This window comes from Choloepus didactylus, chromosome 15 (genome assembly GCF_015220235.1).
Source record: "Choloepus didactylus isolate mChoDid1 chromosome 15, mChoDid1.pri, whole genome shotgun sequence".
In the NCBI taxonomy this organism is placed as follows: Eukaryota; Metazoa; Chordata; class Mammalia; order Pilosa; family Megalonychidae; genus Choloepus; species Choloepus didactylus.
In genome coordinates, this window is record NC_051321.1 from 17,508,005 (window position 1) to 17,529,430 (window position 21,426).

The 21,426-nt window shown below is 37.8% G+C and overlaps 1 protein-coding gene across 2 annotated transcripts in view; it reads right to left on the reverse strand.

Moving 5' to 3' along the window:
- Window positions 1-4,637: 4,637 nt before the first annotated feature.
- The window catches only part of ATRNL1 (attractin like 1), a 1,027,996-nt gene continuing 1,011,207 nt past the window's right edge, over window positions 4,638-21,426 (reverse strand). For both annotated transcript variants that reach the window (XM_037804686.1, XM_037804687.1), the window contains one exon: window positions 4,638-6,895. In XM_037804686.1, the coding sequence (XP_037660614.1) occupies window positions 6,771-6,895 (125 nt within the window). In that variant the 3' untranslated portion in view covers window positions 4,638-6,770. The remainder of the gene's footprint in view (window positions 6,896-21,426) is intronic.

Genomic DNA, 21,426 nt, shown 5'->3' on the forward strand with positions numbered 1-21,426 from the left:
GCCCCGCCCATTCAGGTAGGTCTCGATTAGTTTACTGGAGTCCTATAAAAAGAGCTCACAAACAGAGGGACCTCAGAGCAACTGAGAGTGACATTTTGGGGAGAAGCTGCAGCTGAGAAACACATTTTAAAGACGGCCGTTGGAAGCTGACCCTGACATTTTGGAGAACGCCATTTTGAAATGCACCCGGGCAGCAAGCAGACACCAGCCACATGCCTTCCGAGCTAACAGAGGTTTTCGAACACTATCAGCCATCCTTTAGTGAAGGTACCCTGTTGTTGATGCCTTACCTTGGACACTTTATGGCCTTAAGACTGTAACTTTGTAACCAAATACACCCCCTTTATAAAAGCCAATCCATTTTTGGTGTTTTGCAAAATGGCAGCATTAGCAAATTGGAACATTCCCATTTCAACAGCAACAAAAACCCACCAAAACACCTAGGTGAACTAGGTGAATGTTTTTGTGCCAGTTTACTTAGAAATAGGTTAGAAGACTGGCCCAAGGCATTAAAAATAATTGCTATTTGAGTTTACTTTAAAACTCAAGTGTGTCTGCACATAAGACCTGCTCTAAGATGACTTACGTATCATCAGAAAGATCATCTCTTTGGGCAACAGGGGCTATCGAAGCACAAAAAACTGTTAAATAATTTGAAACAACTGTCTTGCCTGAGTGAAAATACCACCCAAAATACCAACAATAAAATCAGTCAAACCTTTTTATGGGGAGTACAACACAGAGGTTCTGCTGTGGCCTTTGAGGGGCTTGCTTTCTTGCTCAAGCAGGGCTGTTCCATGACCAATCCTTGAATGGGAGAGAGTTACTTCCTCAGCAAAGGGCAGGTTGCTCCCAGGAGGCAGGCAGGTCCAAATTGGAGGGTGGGAGTGGGGTGGTTTTCAAAAACTCATTCAAAATTGTAATGTAGTTTAATATTTAGAAAGCAAAATAATACTTGCTGTTTTCATGGTAGGGCTGGAGAAATTAAAGCTCAACAAAGTTTTCTTGGCTGCCATGGCTATGCAGTTACTGTGATTCTAAACAAGGAGGTAAGCTCAGTAGAATTTGGAGAGGGAGTTTTATGTTCATCAGAAGGTGCTAGGGGTTGGCACTGAAAGAAAGTCTATCCTTCACTTCAGCCACTCATAGATTACTGAGCATACCCTTCAGGCCAGAGGAAAAATCTGCTTTGAGCTAAAATCTCCAACTCTCCTGATATAATCACCTATCCACCATTAAAAAGGTGATGCGAAGAGTGTGCAAGTCGTGGATGTTCAGAGCAGCTGCTGCATTTTGGCTGCCCTGGGATTCAACTGTCAGCTCTACCTCCTCTGGCACACTGTTGTCCAGGGCCCTCACAAAGCTTCTCTCTTTCCTGGAGCTCCTGGGAGATGCCAGCCAGGCTGGGCCAGTTTCCCAGAGGTGGGCCTCTCGATCCCAGCCCCTTCCCCGGCCCGACTTCTGGGAGAAGGAAGCCTCAAATCCATTCCCTTTGAGCACAGGCAGGGTCAGCCTCTGGTGAGGCCTCAGGTCAGGAGGCAGAGAAGCCCTGAGCCCAAGACGGGGGACAAAGGCTAAGCGCCATCCTTGTGTGGGGGTTGGAGGGAGGGGAGGTGTTTGATCCTTTTGGGTCAGTTCCTTCTCAGCAACAGCTGACCGAGGCTCAGTAGAGCAGTGCCACCCCCAAGGGATGGGGCCCAGATGGGGCGGGACCAAACCTGAAACTTGCCAAAGAATTAGAAAGCTTTTCTTAGAAAACTTCTCAGCATGGCATGGTGGCACCAGTCTCAGAAAGCTGGCTTTAACTGTAAGAATAATTTATGTAATCACAAAACATGTGGCCAGGAACAGAGACTCTCTCTCACAGTGGGAATCCTGGCCACTGAGTCTGTTAAGAGTTTTGCTTTCCATTCTCACTGGGGAAGTCAGTGCTCAGCTAGCCATTCAAAGAAAATGGGTAGGAAAGACCAAGAATACAGGGTGAAAATCTGCAGATAAGCAACAACCTAGTGATAAAACTAGTTTTGGTCCAGTAAAGATAGCTTATCAGAATGGACAAGCATACCATACTAATCAATGTGTACCTGTGCCCCACTTTGTAAACCCCTCGCCTTCATATGAACTGGAAACTTAATGTCACCAGTCAGAATATTTCCTCACTTACTTTGGCATTAGCCCAATATGAGTTTGCTTTTTTCACTCAGTGGAGTCCCCTTCTACTTTCTGAATGGGATGTCTAATTCTGAATTGCTCAATAAAGCTCTGAGAGTCTAAATTGGAAAAAAAAAAAAAAAAGAAAAAAGTACAGGGTGAAGAAGGAAAAGAGAAAAATGTATTTTAAATGAGGAAATTCAATAATACAACTTTTAGAACCAAGTCTTAGAAGGCGAGGGGGCGTTTTAGGTTCTCAGAATACATTTCCTGTTTGATCTTGGAAGGGTAAAAAACCAAAACCCACAAACAACATTTGGCATTGGGGTTTGGAAGAGCCAGTGTTTTTTATTACAGCAATTAAAGTCCCTACTAATAGCACACTGCCTTATAAAATGTTAGCTCTTAAAGCCAGCTTGAACTTGTACACAGTCTATTTTGAACACTGTCATGCACAGCTGTACATATGCACACCAATGGTAGGTTTGGCTCTAATTCTTAATTTAAAACATTTGATAAAACTAAAATGTTAAATGCATACTAGAATGAAAACACTGGTAATACCAACCAGATGGCTTGTGTTCCTTGGAAAATTATTTAAAGCATTTTGAAATGGCGGTGATAATGTCATTGGTTAAAGCAAGCCCTCTCAAGGTAGGTAGATAAAAGCAGCTCTTTGGCCCAGTGCAGTGTTCCCCCAACTTGCTTAATCCTAAGAGTCCGTGAGGTGATTGTTAAGCATATTAATCTCCAGGGCTCAGCCCAATCCTTCTGATTCAATCGCTGGAGGCAAAGGTGGAAGTCTGCCATTTTTATGTGCTATCCCAAGTGCTTCTTTTGATCAAGTTCTAAATCCTGCCCTAATAAAAAAAAAATTAGCTTTGGAAGTTGATTTCTTTAAGTGGATGTTGGTGGAATTAGTTCATCTGATCAGTTTTCATTCTTTAAAACTGTTTGTATGAACACTTCTCAAATTGTACTTTTATGTTCAATGAAAAAAAAATGTACCATGTATAACAACAAAAAAGTTGGACACCCTTCTTGCCTAAATTTGCAATGTGAAAAGTGACAATTGATGATACGATCTAAATGTCATCAAGTAGTAGTTTTAAAAAATACTTTACTGAAACTGTATAGATTCAGAAAGAGGCAAATGTCTAAGTAGTTTTGTTAGAAATCTCTATCTCCTGGAAATATAGGAACTTAACTTGAGACTTTCAAGACACTTTTACTTGCAAAATTCTACCTGACTTTCACCTATGGTGAAAAGGTGGATGAAAAGTTAAATAGGTGGACTTGTAAAGCACTTGCTAGTGGGCGAGGCCTTTTTGCTAACACCAGCTGGGCTGCGTGGAGAGCCTGCTGGGTGCTTTACACTTACTACCCTCTGGCCTCCCAACAGCTCTGCAGAGCGGGCACCATCACCTCCTCTCACCAAAGGAAAGTCTGAGGTTCCAAAAGGTTAAAAACTTCCCTCGAGCCACACACCTCAAAACTGGATCCAAAGTCTGTTCTCCAGGCCGTCCACCTGTCTCACTCTAAATGACCCTAAAGCTTAGAGCTTAGAGAATAGTTATACTGTATCTACTGAAACCAAAAGAAAAGGGGATATTGGAAAGTACAGTGAATATCAATGACATATTTAAATAGTTCCTATTTGAAGTTTTCCTGATAAACACAACAATGTAGTATATAGCTTCTATTTTCTTTTTCTTTGTGTATCACTAAAATAAAATTTTCATTTAAAGCAGTTATGAAAATCCCAATCCTCTTAAAATTTATTAAGTCAATCTGTAAATATGTGGAAAATCTTTTCCAACAAGAATTCTCTAGTTGTTCAAATAGTGTCCCCAGGTTAATTTTTAAAACCCTATTCAGCTATTTTCATACTTGGCAGAGTAAGAAATCCTAAAATCTAAAGAATTTTTCAAAGTCATTCTAACCTAAAATGTTCAGAATGCCATTAAAATAACTTTTTAAAGAGAGTCAGTTATTTAATTGCTAACTTCTTAGATAGTCTCTTTATATGATTGTGGTTGGTGGTGCATTTGATTTAAAAAAAAAAAGAAAGTATCCAAATTTAAAGTGTTTGGGATATGAAAAATAAAACCCAAGACTCAGATTCAAAGTGATTTTCCCTGAAGTCTTTTCAATCTACTTCACCTGAGGGCGAAGAATTTTATTGCCAGGAAAAGCTTTGATAAGTTGAGAATATATTGCATAATTAGCCACAGAGTTAGCAATATTTGGTCAAGACAGGTATAGTATGAGTTTAATTTAGCATTCTAGTATGTTCTATAATTCTCTAAAATTCCAATATTCAAGTTTTAAGAACCTCATAGGATTTGAGTTGGATGAAATGACAATTCTTTCAATATTAATTTTTAGTCTCTCTAAAAATAAAGCTGAAATAGATTTTGCCCTTAACTCTGTATGTTTTTGGATTTTTGTTATACAAACTTTTTCTTATCACAACTCTAACAAAATTAAACAAATTGGGCAATAGTTTTATTTTTAAATAATTATATTATCTAATCACCGTTTTTGGCAATTTATTTTTCCATGAGAAAAATCAGCATTTAAAGGGTCCAGAAAGAAGCTGATAAAATTACTTGTTTTTAATAGACATTTACAAATTTAGCTCACTGTTTTTTTGAGAAAGAAAATATCTTATAGACGGTAAAAACAACCGTCACTTCCAGCCCCTAGGAAATAAAAAAGAAAAAAAAGAAAAAAAAGGCTATAGATAAAATTACTCTAAGAATTAGTCTTATTTTTAACTCAAGGAAAAATAGCAAAATTATCATGCCAACATAAGGTACATATACTATAATTCATAAATGCCTAATTAGAAAACAATGACATAGTCATGGTTAGATGCAAGCTAGTACTCTTATATAAGATGCAACTACATATTGTATGATCATTCCTGTTATATTTTACATTCAAGCCTCATCAAATTAAGCTATGTATAAATGATATTAATGAAATAAACACTTTATATCACAATAGGTTCTTATTCTGCTACTGTACAACCATGGCATGCAAGTAACTATGCATTAGCTGTAAACAGTAAAATGTCATTACCTTCCAGAAATCCAAAGAACAGGGAAAGTACATATATAGTACTAAACATCAATTATATTTAAATGACTTTCTTATTGAACAAAACTATATCATATACATTAGCTTTGGATATCTTTGTCACTGTTCTCTACATATATCCTGTGGTCACCCTGAAGTTAAGAACTGCAATTCCAAGCAAGATCTGTTAAGCTATTGAGCTTTAGTGAGATGCTGTAAATATTAAGACACAATATTGTCCTAATCTTCCATGTTCTAATGTGAAAGGTGTGCTATATAATTTTTCCTTTTTGCCACAATGAGGACTTTTTTGAATCATTAAGGATATGCTGAATGTGGACAACAATGAACTTACTTTATCTTTTAAATTGGAAATTTTCTCTCATGACACTAATGTGTTCATGTTAGAAATAAGAATACTGTTTTTGCTTTTTAGCAAATGCTCTTCTTTCCTTAATTTCTAAGTGAAATAGCAATATTTGGTCCAGACAGGTAGGAAGGAAGTTGGGTCCTATTATAACTTGGGAGGTATCACCTCTAAAATACATTTCATGATATTTTAAATAGCAAATAAAATTTAGCAGCAAGGAGAGGAAGGCCAAAAGAAGATTATCCATTCCTATAAAAATGCATATGGATCATTTAAGTCTGATCTGATGATTCTTAGGCAATTAAAAAATTACCATATTGAAGCAGAAGCTTGCACACTATATAATAACTATTTTAGCTTTCTTCAGGTTTCTGGTATTGGTGCTGTTTTTGGAAGGAGGGGAAAACTTGATTGCTGGACAGGCTTTTCCATGGTCTATCAGCTCTGATAATGAGTTAGGCAGTTGGCATGGATGACAGGAATATCCTCTTCACTCAGAATTCTAATAAACCTCCACGAAGTTGCACACCCCATCTATCCAAATGGACTCATTCTGGTCTGCATTCCAGTTAGGTGGAACATTGTCATGTTCTCAGACTGTTTAGATATGGTATGGTCATGTGAAATTTTAAATACATTACCTACATCTTATTAACTCAAAATCTTGTTTCATGTTTATAATGAGAAAAAACAGTACTTAAAGTCATTACAATTTGTCCACTTTCTGTTCATATACAGATGATTTAAGTTTGCTAATGAGGCAAAAACTGTACAATTCTCATCATTCAGACATTATAAAATGTCTTTCTTTAAAGTCTTGGTATATAAACAGTTTGCTTAATACGAATTACATATTTTTTATCTGCGTTAAGAAACAATATACATCTTTTTTTCCAGGAGGAATTTAAAGTCATCTATGTTAAGCCTAAGACAATTGTAAAAACCGTCTATCGCCTGTGCCGGTCAATACTGTTACTTGTGTGAAAGGCTGGACTCATGAACATTCTTTGGCCTCTTGGGTCACTGCCCACATGAAGGAAACTGTACTTGGGCCCTGGGATCATACACTGGTTTGCCTCCATAAAAACTGAGGCCATAGAACTGCTTTAATGGAACCCATTTACAAAGTAAAACATTACAGAATATACAAGAGCATTTCAGTATGTCAGACACAAGTTCCTTGACGTGTTGAGAGGTGGTGTTTTCGATTTCGGACTCCTGAAGTCTTGTCTTTACTATCTGAAGGCTTCTGTTGTGAAATATCTATTAGGGCACTGGCAATTGCAAGGCCTGGAAGGAAAGGAAAGAGGCATTTAAATGCTGGGTTATGCATTTCTGGGATGGTGATGGAGCTGGCACAGCTCCCTCTTTTTTACAGTTTTCCACTTACCCATCAAACAGTTGCTGTTTATTGAAAGTTATCAAGTATTTTGCCATTTACCTAAAATATTTCTTAACTTGGATACACAAGAAGGATTTAACAAAGTTAATTGACTCTGACTTCAGACAAATTCAGTGTTTATCAAAATATCACATTCAGTTTTGGATATTACCCCCAACTTAATTTCTGTTTGAACACAAGTTGGCTCTTGATGTGCACAGAGTTTTCAATGTTATTGTTTTTAAGATGAAGAAAGCACCCCAGAGATAGAGTTGTACTGAATGTCTTAAATATAAGAAAAGGACTTTTCTGATATTCAGCAGAACATCACCACAATAATGGATATCTAACTATCATAGGTAATTAAAAGAATATTGTTTTGTACAAAATCAGTCCTCTGGTTGATAGGGACATTCGCTGAGATGCTCAGGGATAGGAAAGACTTCCCTAAATTTGCATAAGCAATGGCTCAACCAGATATCCTAGTTTACCATATGTATCTACACATTTTGTTTCTGTTGAGTCCCGTATAATTCCTGAGTAAAACAATATGTATCAAATCACCATACTTGACCCACAGGTCAGATTGCCTGCTTTATTTAAGAAGAGGTCACTGAAGGATTTTTTTTATTCTTTTTCCTTTCTCCAAGGTCTTGGCAATGGACCCTGAATTGAGCCTTACTGCTCCAACATGCTGCTCTTAGAGGAAGGCCTCACTTTTGGATCAGATCCTTTTTAAGATGTTGTTGAATTATTTTAGTTCTGTGGGTCAGCCTATTCTAGGTAAGCCTCAAACATGACCTGGCAAGGACAGAACTCCAGAGATTTATGAACAGGATTTATGAACAATGAAGGCAGACGGACACTTTGAGGGTAGGGTCAAGTTCCCAGTGCCATGTTGTGGGAGACAAGGGAGGGAGAGCTCAGGAGTCCGCAAAGAGCACCAAATGGGGCCGAGAGGGCCAGGGGGTGAGACCTGCTGCAGAAACTGTTATGTGGCCTCCGAGGAAGCCTCCTGTTCAAGACGTTTGGCCATGGAAAGAGAGAAGTAAGACGGGTAACAGGGGAAGCAGCAGGGTCCGATGAAATATGTGTGGAACATATGATTATGTAAACACACACACACACACACACACACACACACACACACACACATACATAATACATCTGTTTTTTTTAAGGAAAAGGGATGCTTGAATATGTTTGAAAACAGAAGAGAGAGGATTTGTGAGAAAGGAGAAATTGATGGTGGTAGAGTGAAGGGATTACAAAAATTACAATAATTACTGACTAGGTTGATAATCTTACAAATTTACCTTTTAAGGGTTACTGTCAAGTAACTTTCTCTTTTAGGATATTAAATATTTTCCTGAATTTCTAAGAGTTAATGCAAGTGTAAGGATTCAAAGTCTAAGTAGAAATTGCTTTCCTGAGCTTTGAAGAGCATGTATGAACTTCTGAAGTGTGCAATGTAGATGTTTTAGCCACCAGTTTTGCTGTAGGAAATAAGGATTTTCCTATTTTTTTTTAATTGATGGAGCTGAAGCACATTATTTTAAGTCATGGACCATGGTTGTGCTAACTAAATGTTCAGTTCAAACAGACCTCAAGTTTCCACAGATCTCCTGGCATACTTCTTCCATAATTTACAATCTCCTGCTCTTCATTCCTGGCACCATCTTATTCAGAGAAAGCCAAAATATGACAGATAATGTATGACTCCTTCAGTGTGCACAGGGGCCACTTAACTCATTTCAATGACCACAGTATCCAAATATGAAATCATTTACCTCATTAAACTACTGCATGACCTAGTGCAAAGTAGCTTTGAAAAATGATATTTTTACCTTTTACATGTGGCAGCAAATATTTAGTTACAGAAGATGTAGTGAGTGCCAGGAGAGAAGTAAAGAGTGTTGAGTTGCCAAAATAGGAAAGTCAATGCAACTGAAACTGTCACAATGTCTTTATATTTTAGATTATATGAAGTCCAAAACCTAAAGTAGTGTCTCTCACAACATATCCTGGACTTAGCAATGATTCTAAACTTGGAAACACATCAGTCAAAAATGATAAATGATAAACCATATTTAAGTTCTTACTTTACAAATAAAATTGCAAACCAAGCTTATTTTTATTTTGACAGCCTTTTGTTTTTCCCTATGAGAATATAATCATCAACTGCATTTTCAGATTCTGCATAAATGGCAATATGTATGTAAGGAAACCTTGTTTTTCTCCAGCTAGCAATATTTGCGTGTCACCATATGTATTCACAGAAGATGCTCAGAGGGCCATTTGGTATGCCTTGTTTTTTGATGAGCAAAATGAGGATTTGTTCAGATTTAAGTTTGAGTCCTTTACTGGACCACAGAGCTTTTGGCATACAAGAGTTATTCTTTATAAATCCTGTAATTTAATTATGAGTAACAAATAACTACATTTTTATGTATGCCACTTAAGTGTCAAGTTGTTAAGTATAAATTTTATATCATTATTTTCACATTGTCTCATGTACTAAACAATACAGAAATGGCTAGATGCTGTTTCAATTTACAAGAGTCCCTGACTCAACAGCGAACAAGAGTGACTAGGTCTCTGTCTTTCTGAATCATATAGTATGTGGGAGACTCATTTCAAAACGATGTAAGTTAATTTCTAACTATCACTGCCCTCCCACACATTTTATTATTATAGTAAATCTAATATTCTTAATTGATAAAAAGAAAAGTTGAGCTTTGAGTTGACCAAGATAGGCATGTAAGACATTCCAGGGTGCCACGCCCCGACAGAATCTGAACAACTAGCAGAATCATCTTCCTCAAAATTCTGGAAAACAGTTAAAGGGTTGCAGTAACTGGGCAAGGGCTGAATCAAGAAAACAAAGCTTTAAAAATAGTAGGAGAAGCTTCTGGCACCCTTGCTGGCCTCTCCCCTCCCCAGTGTGGTGTGGAGCCAGCTTGCTCCCATTATGGGTCCCTGGTCCTATCCCAAAGGGAGCAGAGTAACCCCTACATGCACACTGGGATGCCTGTATTCATGCCAATATAATGGTGGCAGCCTAAAAGACTCAACAAGGAAACTCATCTCAGGCTCACCCTCCCAGAACTTGCTGTGAAGGCAGAAACAGCTTGCTTGTGACAGCTAAAGCAGTGTAAGAAACAATTAAGTCAAAGTGGCCTGGGGCAAAGGAGTGCATGCTTTGAGTCATACAACAGAGAACCTGGGAGGGGGAGAAAGTCCCTTTCATAGGGCGTACAGGGAGCATTCAAATTCCTATAAATAAGAGAATTCCTAAGGCCATGAGCAAGAACAAACCCTGGACAAGACATGGGTTCAGAAAAGACAGTGAGAACCTTGCACTTCATTTGCCTCAGGCTGATCTTCTTGATAAGAGGGCTAATCTCTGAAGGGGAGCGCCAGCCAACAAAGAACCAATGTGCAAAAACTATGAAAGGTGTTTTTTGTGTGTGTTAGTTTGTTTTGGTTAGCAGAAATCTCTGTCATATCACTAGCTGGATATAAGCTTATGGAACAGACAGCTCAGGAACTAAATCTCAGAGTTAATACCCTAAAATATTAAAATATATAGTGAATAACAAAAGATTACAAGACAAACAAAGAAACAAGAAATGATGGCCCATCCAAAGGAACAAAATAAAAATCCAGAAACCATCAACAAAGAGCACTAGACTTTGGACATACCAGATAAAGGCTTTTAAAAAATATCCTCAATGTGCTCCAGGCAATAAAGGAAAACACATAGAAAGAACTGAAGGATATCAGGAAAACAATGAGTGAACAATATGAGACTCTCAATAAAGAAATTTTAAAAAGAAACCAAACAGAAATACTGGAGTTGAAGACCATGATAACTGAAATAAAAAATTCCCTGGAGGGTTTCAACAGTAGATTGGAACTGGCAGAAGAACCAGTGAACTGAAAGAGAAGGCAATTGAAATGATTCAGGATGAGAAGCAGAAAGGAAAAAAGAGTAAAACAAAGCGAACAAATCCTAAGAGACCTGTGGGACACCATCAAGCACGTGAATATATACATTATTGGAGTCCCACAAAGAGAAGAAAGCAGGAAAAGGGCAGAAGGAATATTCAAATAAATAATGGCAGAAAACTTCCCAAACTTAATGAAAGACATGAATAAGCACATTCAAGAACTTTAATGAACCCCAAACAAGATAAATTCAAAGAGAACCATGCACAGACACACAGTAGTCAAACTGCTAAATGCAAGGACCAAGAGAGATTTCTGAAAGATGCAAGAGAAAGGCCAAGTGCTATGTACAAGGGAGTTCCCAATAAAATTAAATGCTGATATCTTAACAGGAACCATGGAAGCAAGAAGGCAGTGGGACAAAATATTTAAAGTGCTAAAAGAAAACAGTTGGTAACTAGGTAACTAAGAATTTTGCATATGGTGAGACTGTTTTCAAAAACAAGGTAGAGATTAAGACATTCCCAGATAAACAAAAGCTGGGGGAATTCATCACCTCATGCCCTATAAACAATGCTAAAGATAGTTTTTCAGTTTGAAAGGAAAGGACAATAAACAGAGGAGTGAAGCAGCATAAAGAAATAAAGACCTCTTGTAAAGATTACCAGATGGGTAATCATAAATGCCAGGACTATTGTATTGTATTGTGTTGGTATTAGACTCCACTTTTTTACTTCTTACGGGTTCTAGAATGGAAATGCATAAAAAGTAATGATAAATCTTTGGTTTGGACATATAATATATAATGATATAATTTGTAAGAAGTACAGCAAATAGGTAGGGAATGGAGGGGCATAGGAACAGTATGAGTATGTTACTTAAGTTGATATCAAATTAAACATGATTATTATGGACTCAGGATGTTAAATTTTAGCCCCATAGTAAGCACAAAGAAAATATATGAAAAAAATATAAAGGAAGAAATGAGAAGAGCCTTGAAATGGTACAACACATAAAAATCAAATAAATATGAAAGTGGGCATTAATAGAAGATTGAGGGACATAAAAAGTATAAGACTTTTATATATGGTCAAGCAGCAAAGTGTAGCAAAATGGTGGAAGAAAGTTATCAGTAGTTACTTTAAATGTAAATGAATTAAACTGTCTATTCAAAAGGCAGATATTGATAAAATGCTTTAAAAAAAAATGACCCAACTATATGCCATATACAAGAGACACACCTTACAATTCACAAGTAAGTTTAAAGTGAAAGAATGAAAAAAATATATACCATGCAAATAGTAACCACAAGAGAGCTGAAATAGTTATATATCAGATGAAACAGATATTACTGTTACAAAGGACAAAGAAAGTCACTATATGCTGATAAAGGGGTCAATGCAACAAGAAGACATAAATATATATAAACCTAAAGGCAGAGCCCCAATATATGAAGCAAAGTTTGACAGATGTGAAAGGAGAAATAGACAGTTCTACAATAATAGTAGGAGACTTTCACCAGTGGATAAGAAATCAAGACAGATGTTCAATAAGGGAATAGAAGACTTGAAAAATTCTGTAAACCAACTAGACTTAACAGGCATATATAGAACAAACTTAATCCAACAGCAGGAGAATATACATTTTTTTTTTTTTTTGAGTGCACATGGATCATTTTTCCAGGATAGATCATATGTTAGGTCACAAACAAGTCTCAATAATTTCAAAAATATGGAAATCATAAAATGTATCTTCTCTGACTACAATGGAATGAAGCTAGAAATGACTAACAGGAAGAGAACTGGAAAATTCACAAATGTATGGAAATTAAACAATGCACTCTTAAACAACCAATGAGTAAATGAAGAAATCACAAGAGAATTTAGGAACTAACTATCTTGAGGCAAATGAAAAAGAAAATAAAACACAACATACTAAAACTTATGTGACAGAGCAAAGACCATGATGAGAGGAAAAACAATAGCTCTAAATACTTACATTAAAAAAGAACATTTTAAATCAGAGACCTAACCTCACAACTGGACAATCTAGAAAAAGATTAGCAAATTAAACCAAAACTAAAGAGAAGAGAGGAAAAAACAAAGATTAGAGCAGAGATAAATGAAATAGAGAATAAAAAATATGTGTAAAGAATCAATGAAACTGAAGGTTGGTTCTCTGAAAAGAGCAATAAAATAGACAAACTTTTAGCTAGACTGACAAAGGAAAAAAGGGAGAAGATGCAAATAATTAAAATCAGAAATGAAATAGGGTGAAAATAACTAAAATCAGAAATGAAATTACTACTTTTGTTCCACAAAGAAACAGGAAGGATTATAATAGGATACCATGAACAACTGTATGCAAAAAATTAGATAACTGAAATGACATGGACAAATTCCTAGAAACACACCAACTACCTATAGAGACTCAAAAAGAAATAGAAGAGCTCAAGAGCAAAAAAACAAGCAGAGATTTAATCAGTAATTACAAACCTTCCAACAAAGAAAAACCCAGGACCAGATGGCTTTACTGGTAAATTTTACCAAACATTCTAAGAATTAACACCAATCTGTCTCAAACTCTTTAAAAAATTGAAGATGAGGGATACTTTGTAACTTATTCTGAGAGGCCAACCTCACCCTAATACGAAAGCCAAATAAAGATCCCACAAAAAAAGAAAATTACAGACCAATATCTCGTATGAATATAAACACAAAAATATGTCAAAAAATACCTGCAATCTGGAACAAAGAGCACATTAAAAAAATTATATACCATGAACAAGTGGGGTTAATATTGGGTATGCAAGGGTGGTTCAACATATGTAATACATCACTGTAATAGACCAAAGGAAAAATAACACATGATCATCCCAGTTGAAGCAGAAAAGGCATATGACAAAATCCAGCACCCCTTGTTGAGAAAAACACTTAGAAAACTAGGAATAGAAGGAAACTTCCTCAACATGATAAATAGTATATATGAAAAATCCACAGTTAACATCACACTCAGTGGTGAAAGACTGAAAACTTTCCTTCTAACCATCAGGAAAAAAAAAAAAAAATAAAGGAATGCCCATTGTTACTGCTGTTATTCAACATTGTCCTGTGTGCCGGTTTGAGTGTATTGTGTCCCCCAAATGCCATTATCTTTGTAGTCTTGTGTGGGGCAGAAGTTTTGGTGCTGGTTGGATTTGCTTGGAGTGTGCCCCACCCAGCTGTGGGAGATAATTTTGATGAGATGTTCCCATGGAGGCATGGCCCCACTCATTCGGGGTGGGCCTTGATCGGTGGAGCTATATAAATGAGCTGACTCAAAGAGAGGAAAGAGAGTGCAGCTGGGAGTGATGTTTTGAGGAGCAAGCTTGCTAGAGAGGAACGTCCTGGGAGAAAGCCGTTTTGAGGCTGGAGCTTTGGAGCAGATGCCAGCTGCCTTCCTAGCTAACAGAGGTTTTCCGGAGGCCATTGGCCATCCTCCGGTGAGGGTACCCGATTGCTGATGTGTTACCTTGGACACTTTGTGGCCTTAAGACTGTAATTGTGTAGTGAAATAAACCCCCGTTTTATAAAAGCCTATTCATCTCTGGTGTTTTGCATTCTGCAGCATTAGCAAACTAGGACAGATTTTGGTACCAGAGAAGTGGGGTGCTTTTGCTGCTGAGTTTGCAAATACCAAACATGTTGGAACGGCTTTTTAAATGGATAAGGGGGAATTTCTGGAAGAGTTGTGAGGAGCTTGATAGAAAAGGCCAAAACTGCTTTAAAGAGACTGTTTGTGGAAATATGGACTCTAAAGATACTTCTGATGAGGACTTGAACAGAAATGATGAATGTGTTATAAACTGGAAGAAAGTCGATCCTTGTTTTAAAGTGGCAGAGAATTTGGCAAAATTGAGTCCTGGTGTCAGATGGAAGGAAGAATCTGGAAGCAACAACTTGGAATACTTACCTGAGGAGATCTCCAGACTACGTGTGGAGGATGTATCCTGGCTTCTCCTTGCAGCTTATAGTAAAATGCGAGCAAAGAGAGATAAACTTAGAACTGAACTCTTGGGTTCAAAGAAACCAGAAGTTGATGGCTTGGAAAATTACGGGCTTCCAGTGGGTAGAATCCCAGAAGCTACAGCCCAACCTGAGGACAAGCCAAGATTGGATAAGGAGTTAAGCAGAAAGGATTTGTGGAAACTCCTATTGTCTGATGGCTTTGACCCCTGCATGCTTCATGCAAAGCCAACAGAATTTTTGCGAGATCTTTATAGACAGAGCCATTGCCGGTCTGGACTGGAGGAGACAGACAAGGAAAAAATTAAAGGAAAAATCTCTTCAAAGACAGAGCCATGGAGGTTGAGGTCTGGAGTCAAGAGGTTTAGGGCTGGGAGAGCGGAGCAGCCCACATGCATGGAAAGGGTGAGTTTGCCCTGGAGGTCGAGGGCGGGCCTTCCGCCTCGATGCTCTGGAAGAGTTTTGCCACCTCAGGTCCCAAAGAGGGTGGAGCACATTTCCAGGGAATTGGGGAGAGCCTGGCTGCCACCACACTGTTCTGAAGGGGTTGAGCGTGTGACCCGGAGATGGAAGGGAATCCGGGAGCTGCCCCGATGTTTGAGGAGGGTGGGGCCGAGAAGGTGGTCTCCCCAATGTGTGGAAATGTTGGAGCACTCACCTAAGTGTTTGGAGAGGAACGGGCTGCAGAAAAGGCCCTTGGGAAGGGTTAGCCTCCCACTCTCTCAAGCCCCAAGGATGCAACATTGTTCTGTTAATGACTCTCGGACTTTGAAATCTAATGGAGTTTGTCCTGCGGGCTTTAAGAACTGTTTTGCTCCTGTTAACCCTGTTTTCCTTACTGTTTCTCCTTATGGCAATGGGAATGTTTATCCTATGAATGTCCCTCCTTTGTATATTGGAAGCACGTAACTTGTTCTAAGTTCACAGATCCACAGCTAAAGAAAGATTGTGCCTTGGGACTGACCATGCCTAAATTGATTTTGATGGGATTTTGTGCTTAACTTTTGTTACTGAAATGATTTGAGTTTTTGTGGTATTGTGGAATGAATGTATTTTGTATTTGGAAAGATAATGCCATTTTGGGTTCCAGGGGGTGGAATGTGCCAGTTTGAGTGTATTGTGTCCCCCAAATGCCATTATCTTTGTAGTCTTGTGTGGGGCAGAAGTTTTGGTGCTGGTTGGATTTGCTTGGAGTGTGCCCCACCCAGCTGTGGGAGATAATTTTGATGAGATGTTCCCATGGAGGCATGGCCCCACTCATTCAGGGTGGGCCTTGATCGGTGGAGCTATATAAATGAGCTGACTCAAAGAGAGGAAAGAGAGTGCAGCTGGGAGTGATGTTTTGAAGAGGAGCAAGCTTGCTAGAGAGGAACGTCCTGGGAGAAAGCCGTTTTGAGGCTGGAGCTTTGGAGCAGATGCCAGCTGCCTTCCTAGCTAACAGAGGTTTTCCGGAGGCCATTGGCCATCCTCCGGTGAGGGTACCCGATTGCTGATGTGTTACCTTGGACACTTTGTGGCCTTAAGACTGTAATTGTGTAGTGAAATAAACCCCCGTTTTATAAAAGCCTATTCATCTCTGGTGTTTTGCATTCTGCAGCATTAGCAAACTAGGACATCCTGGAACTTCTAGCCAGAGCAAATAGGCGTGAAAAAGAAATTAAAGGCATTTGTAGAAAGGAAGGAGTAAAACTTTCGCTATTTGCAGATGACATGATCCTACATGTACAAAATCCTGAATAATCCACAACAAAGCTACTAGAGCTAATAAATGTATTCAACAAAGTAGTGGGGTACAGGATCAACATGCAAAAGTCAATAGTGTTTCTATACACTAGTAAAGGACAATCTGAAGAGGAAATCAAGAAGTAATTCAATTTACAATAGCTACTAAAAGAATCAAATATCTAGGAATAAATTTAACCAAGGATGTAAAGGAGTCATACATGGAAAACTACACAGCACTGCTAAAAGAAATTAAAAAAAAAAAAAACAAAACACCTAAATAAATGGAAGGACATTCCATGTTCATGGGTTGGAATACTAAATATTGTTAAGATGTCAGTTCTTGCCAAAGGAGTTTACAGATTCAACGCAATCCCAATCAAAATTCCAACAACCTTATTTGCAGAAATGGAAAAGCCAATCATCAAATTTACATGGAAGGGCAAGAGGCCCCAATAGGCAATGGGGAAGGAATAGTCTCATCAACAAATGGTGCTGAGAAAACTGGATCTCCATATGCAAAATAATGAAGCTCATACCATACACAAAAATTAACTAAAAATGGATTAAACATATCTCTATATGTCTGTATGTCTCCAAATGTCTCTTAAACATAAGAATCCAAACAATAGAACTCCTAGAAGAAAACATAGAAAGCATCTTCAGTATCTTGTGCTAGGCAATGGTTTCTTAGACTCTACATCAAATCATGAAAACAAAAGAAAATTTAGACAAATGAGACTTCATCAAAATTAAAAACTTTTGCCCATCAAAGGACTTTATCAAGAAAGTAAAAATACAACTTACCAAATGGGAACAAATATTTAGAAATCAAATGTCCAATAAGGGTTTAATATTCAGAATATATAAGGAAATCTTACAACTCAACAACAGAAAGACAAACCGCTCAATTAAATGGGCCAAAAATGTGAATAGACATTTCTCCAAAGAAGATATACAAATGGCCAAAAATGCAAATGAAAAGACGCTCAATACCATTAGCCATTAGGGAAATGCAAATCACAACTACAATGTGTTACAATTTCACACCCACTGGAATGGCTACTATTAAATAAATGGCAAATAACAAGTGTTGGAGAAGTTGTGGAGAAAGAAGAACACTTGTTAATTGTTACTGGGATTGTAACAATTAACAGTTACTGTTTGGAAAACAGTTTGACAGTTCCTCAGAAAGTTAAGTAAAAAATTACTATAAGACCCTGCAATTCCACTTTCAGTTATATACACAAAATAACTGAAAGCAGGGACTCAGATATTTACATTCCAACATTCACAGTGGCACTTTCACAACTGTCAAAAGATGGAAGCAACCCAGGTGTCTATCAACCAATGAACAGATATACAAAACATGGTATATACACATGATGGAATATTACTCAGCCATAAAAAAGGAATGAAGTTCTGATATATGTGATAACATGGGTGAAACCTGAAGACATCATGTGGAGTGATATAAGCCCGAACCAAAGGACAAATATTACATGATATGACTGATATGATATAATTAGAATAAGCAAATTCGTAGAGTAAGAAACTAGAATATAAGTTAACAGGGGCTGTGGTAGGAGTAGGGAATGGAGGTTAATGCTTAATTAGTATAGATTTTCTGTTTGGGATGATAGAAAAGAACATTACGAACATAACTAACACTACTCAATTGTATCTTTGAATGTGGTTAAAAGGGGAAATTTTAAGTTGAATGTATGTTACTAGAATGATTTTAAAAATATAGGAATTTATAAAACAAACCGTGAACCCTAATGTAAACTTTGGACTATGATAATATTCTTTCATCAAAGTGTTAACAATAAGGGGGCTCTATTTTCTGCATGATTTTTTGTTAACCTACAATTTCTCTAATAAAAAAAATTAGGAAAACTCAAGTCAGGAGCTCTTTAAGAGACATTACCCCTCCTTCCATGTAATGTTTATATGCTGCCAATGAAGAGATAAAAGGTAGCTTGAGATGTATTCTGTCTTGTTTAAAAAAAATATGCATCAAATAAAAGCAACCCAAAAGAGGTTTACTGTATTGCCTTTAAAACAAACATTATCTCCTAGATTAGATTTCCCTGGGAACTTTTTCCCAATGAGACCTCTTCTGGTGATGGACAATGACCGATGACTGATGACCAATGACCAATGGCCACCACACTCTGTGCAGCAGGAGGAAGTGCTTCCTTTCTGGCAGATGCTGTGCAGTGGTGCATGCTGCGTGCTGTTGGAGTTCCATTAAAATCAGGTCACTCGAGAAGATTATTTTTCAAAACGTCACACAAATCATCTGATGAAATCCACTTATTGTGTTCTCTAGGCCTAGCATAGTTGCTTGTTATCAAAGCAATACAATTAACAGAGGGAACAATTCATTATTTTAGACTGGCGGTCTAAAGGAATTTCATTTACCATGTCAAGATGATGCACAGACGCTGCAGGCAGGCAGAATTTATATCAAAATATGTCGGTAGATTCAATAAAAATGCTGGGGCTTAAATATTTGTTATAAGCTTTACCTTTTTGCACCTTTAGTTCTTAAATACTAGACCCTATGATGTTTAGATTATTTAAATTTTAAGTGTAAACCTCATGAGAAAGTACCATCTCCTGCTTCCCCTTCCACATGTCATGGCCTCTTGGCGTTTCCAACTGGTGCCTGCTGACGTGGAGCATCACTTGTAGCTGCTCTGGATTCCCCAGGGTAGGACAGGCTGTGAAGTAAGCAGATGCCTTTGGGACCTTCAGGATTTTCTTCCGAAAAATGGGTAGGATTTAAATAGTGACTTGTTTGGATGCCAAGAGCTACCACAGATATTTCGTAAATAAGTAGAACAGGCACCAAAATCAGACGTTTACCCTAAACCTCACAAAAAAAAACACAATATTTTCTTCCTAAAATTTAAGAACTTTCTCTTTAAACACATGCAGACATGCCCTAAAGAGAAAGCAATGCAAATGACTAACAGCTACAAATTTAAATGGTAAATATAGTTTTTATAAACCACTAAATTCTCAACAAAAGCCACCAAGGAGAACCATCAGGAATTTGGTTATCTTTAGTGAAACTCTGTTTTCTTTAATGGAAGTGAAATGGTAATGGTAGACTCCAGCAGTAACAATCTAATCATAAAATTACTGAAGTGTGTTCTTTTACAATTATGCGGAACAATTAATAAATACAGTAATAAAATACTGCACATCAAATGAAATTGCCTTGGAAAGAACGTTCCCATTTTATATACAAACATAGCACTTTCATTTTACATTTGAACAAAAGCCTCAGAAAAGTCATTCATTTTGAAATGCCCTCCTCCCAAGTCTGTGTAAGAGCAGGCACCACGATATATTTTAATTTTCCAGGAAAACAGCTTCATTAGGCGTGAAAGGTTAATTGCAGGTTTAAGTGGAGTTCGGGAACAGTGCAGGGTCTGCAGTGAATTGCACAGTCTGCTTCAGGAAGACTGAACGAGTGCTATAAACTGTTTGCCCTGCTGAAATGTTTTACTGCCTCATTTACTATCTGTCTTCTTTTACTGCCTGTATTTGTAGTTCTTCTAAACCTTTAATGGCTACAGTTTTATTTCACTGTAATCAGATTTAAATGGAAATACCATGCTGGGATGTTTAAGTGTTTTCCTTCTGATTGTATGTAGCTATATACTACTGATCAGAGTCTTGGCTATCCTTCACATGGTTAAGAAAGTGACTTTGGCTTGGGAAACTTTAATGTTCCATAGGCTCTAGCTATTGTGAAAAATTAATTTAAGATTCAGTGGGTCCACCCTTGCCAATATGCAACTAGGGCTGGATGCATAATTAGAGAATATGCATTTCCATTTTAATTTATCCGTTGGAAGGCCAGTGTGACTGAAGTCATTATTAGGCAAAACTCCAAAGGTTACATTGTTGAACAAAAATTGAAATACTCCAAGTGCTGAAGACACTGGAATGACAAATGGACTAGTCATATTTGTCTGGGAGTTTAAAGAAATGTTTCCCATTGCCCACTAAAAACCAATGACAGCTACAGATGCCAGTGTCTAAATAAAAATGATAATTGTATTCTGGTTATAAAATTTCCCTCCTTCTTTAACACACCCTAATATTTTAAAATTTTGTTTTAAAGACATACCATACAAGTTATTTAAAATGTAATCTAGAGGTGGGGCAAGATGGCGGACTGGTGAGCTGTATGTTTTAGTTACTCCTCCAGGAAAGTAGGGAGAAAGCCAGGAACTGCGTGGACTGGACACCACAGAAAAATCTGACTTTGGGCATACTTCATACAACACTCATGAAAACGTGGAACTGCTGAGATCAGCAAAATCTGTAAGTTTTTGTGGCCAGGGGACCCGCACCCCTCCCTGCCAGGCTCAGTCCCGTGGGAGGAGGGGCTGTCAGCTCCGGGAAGGAGAAGGGAGAACTGCAGTGGCAGCCCTTATCGGAAACTCATTCTACTGATCCAAACACCAACCATAGATAGACTGAGACCAGACACCAAAGAATCTGAAAGCAGCCAGCCCATCAGAGAGGAGACAGGCATAGAAAAAAACAGCACAAAAAACTCCAAAATAAAATTGGAGGAGTTTTGGAGTTCTGGTGAACACAGAAAGGAGAAGGGCAGAGCTCAGGCCCTGAGGCTCATATGCAAATCCCGAAGAAAAGCTGATCTCTCTGCCCTGTGGACCTTTCCTTAATGGCCCTAATTGCTTTGTCTCTTAGCATTTCAATAACCCATTAGATAT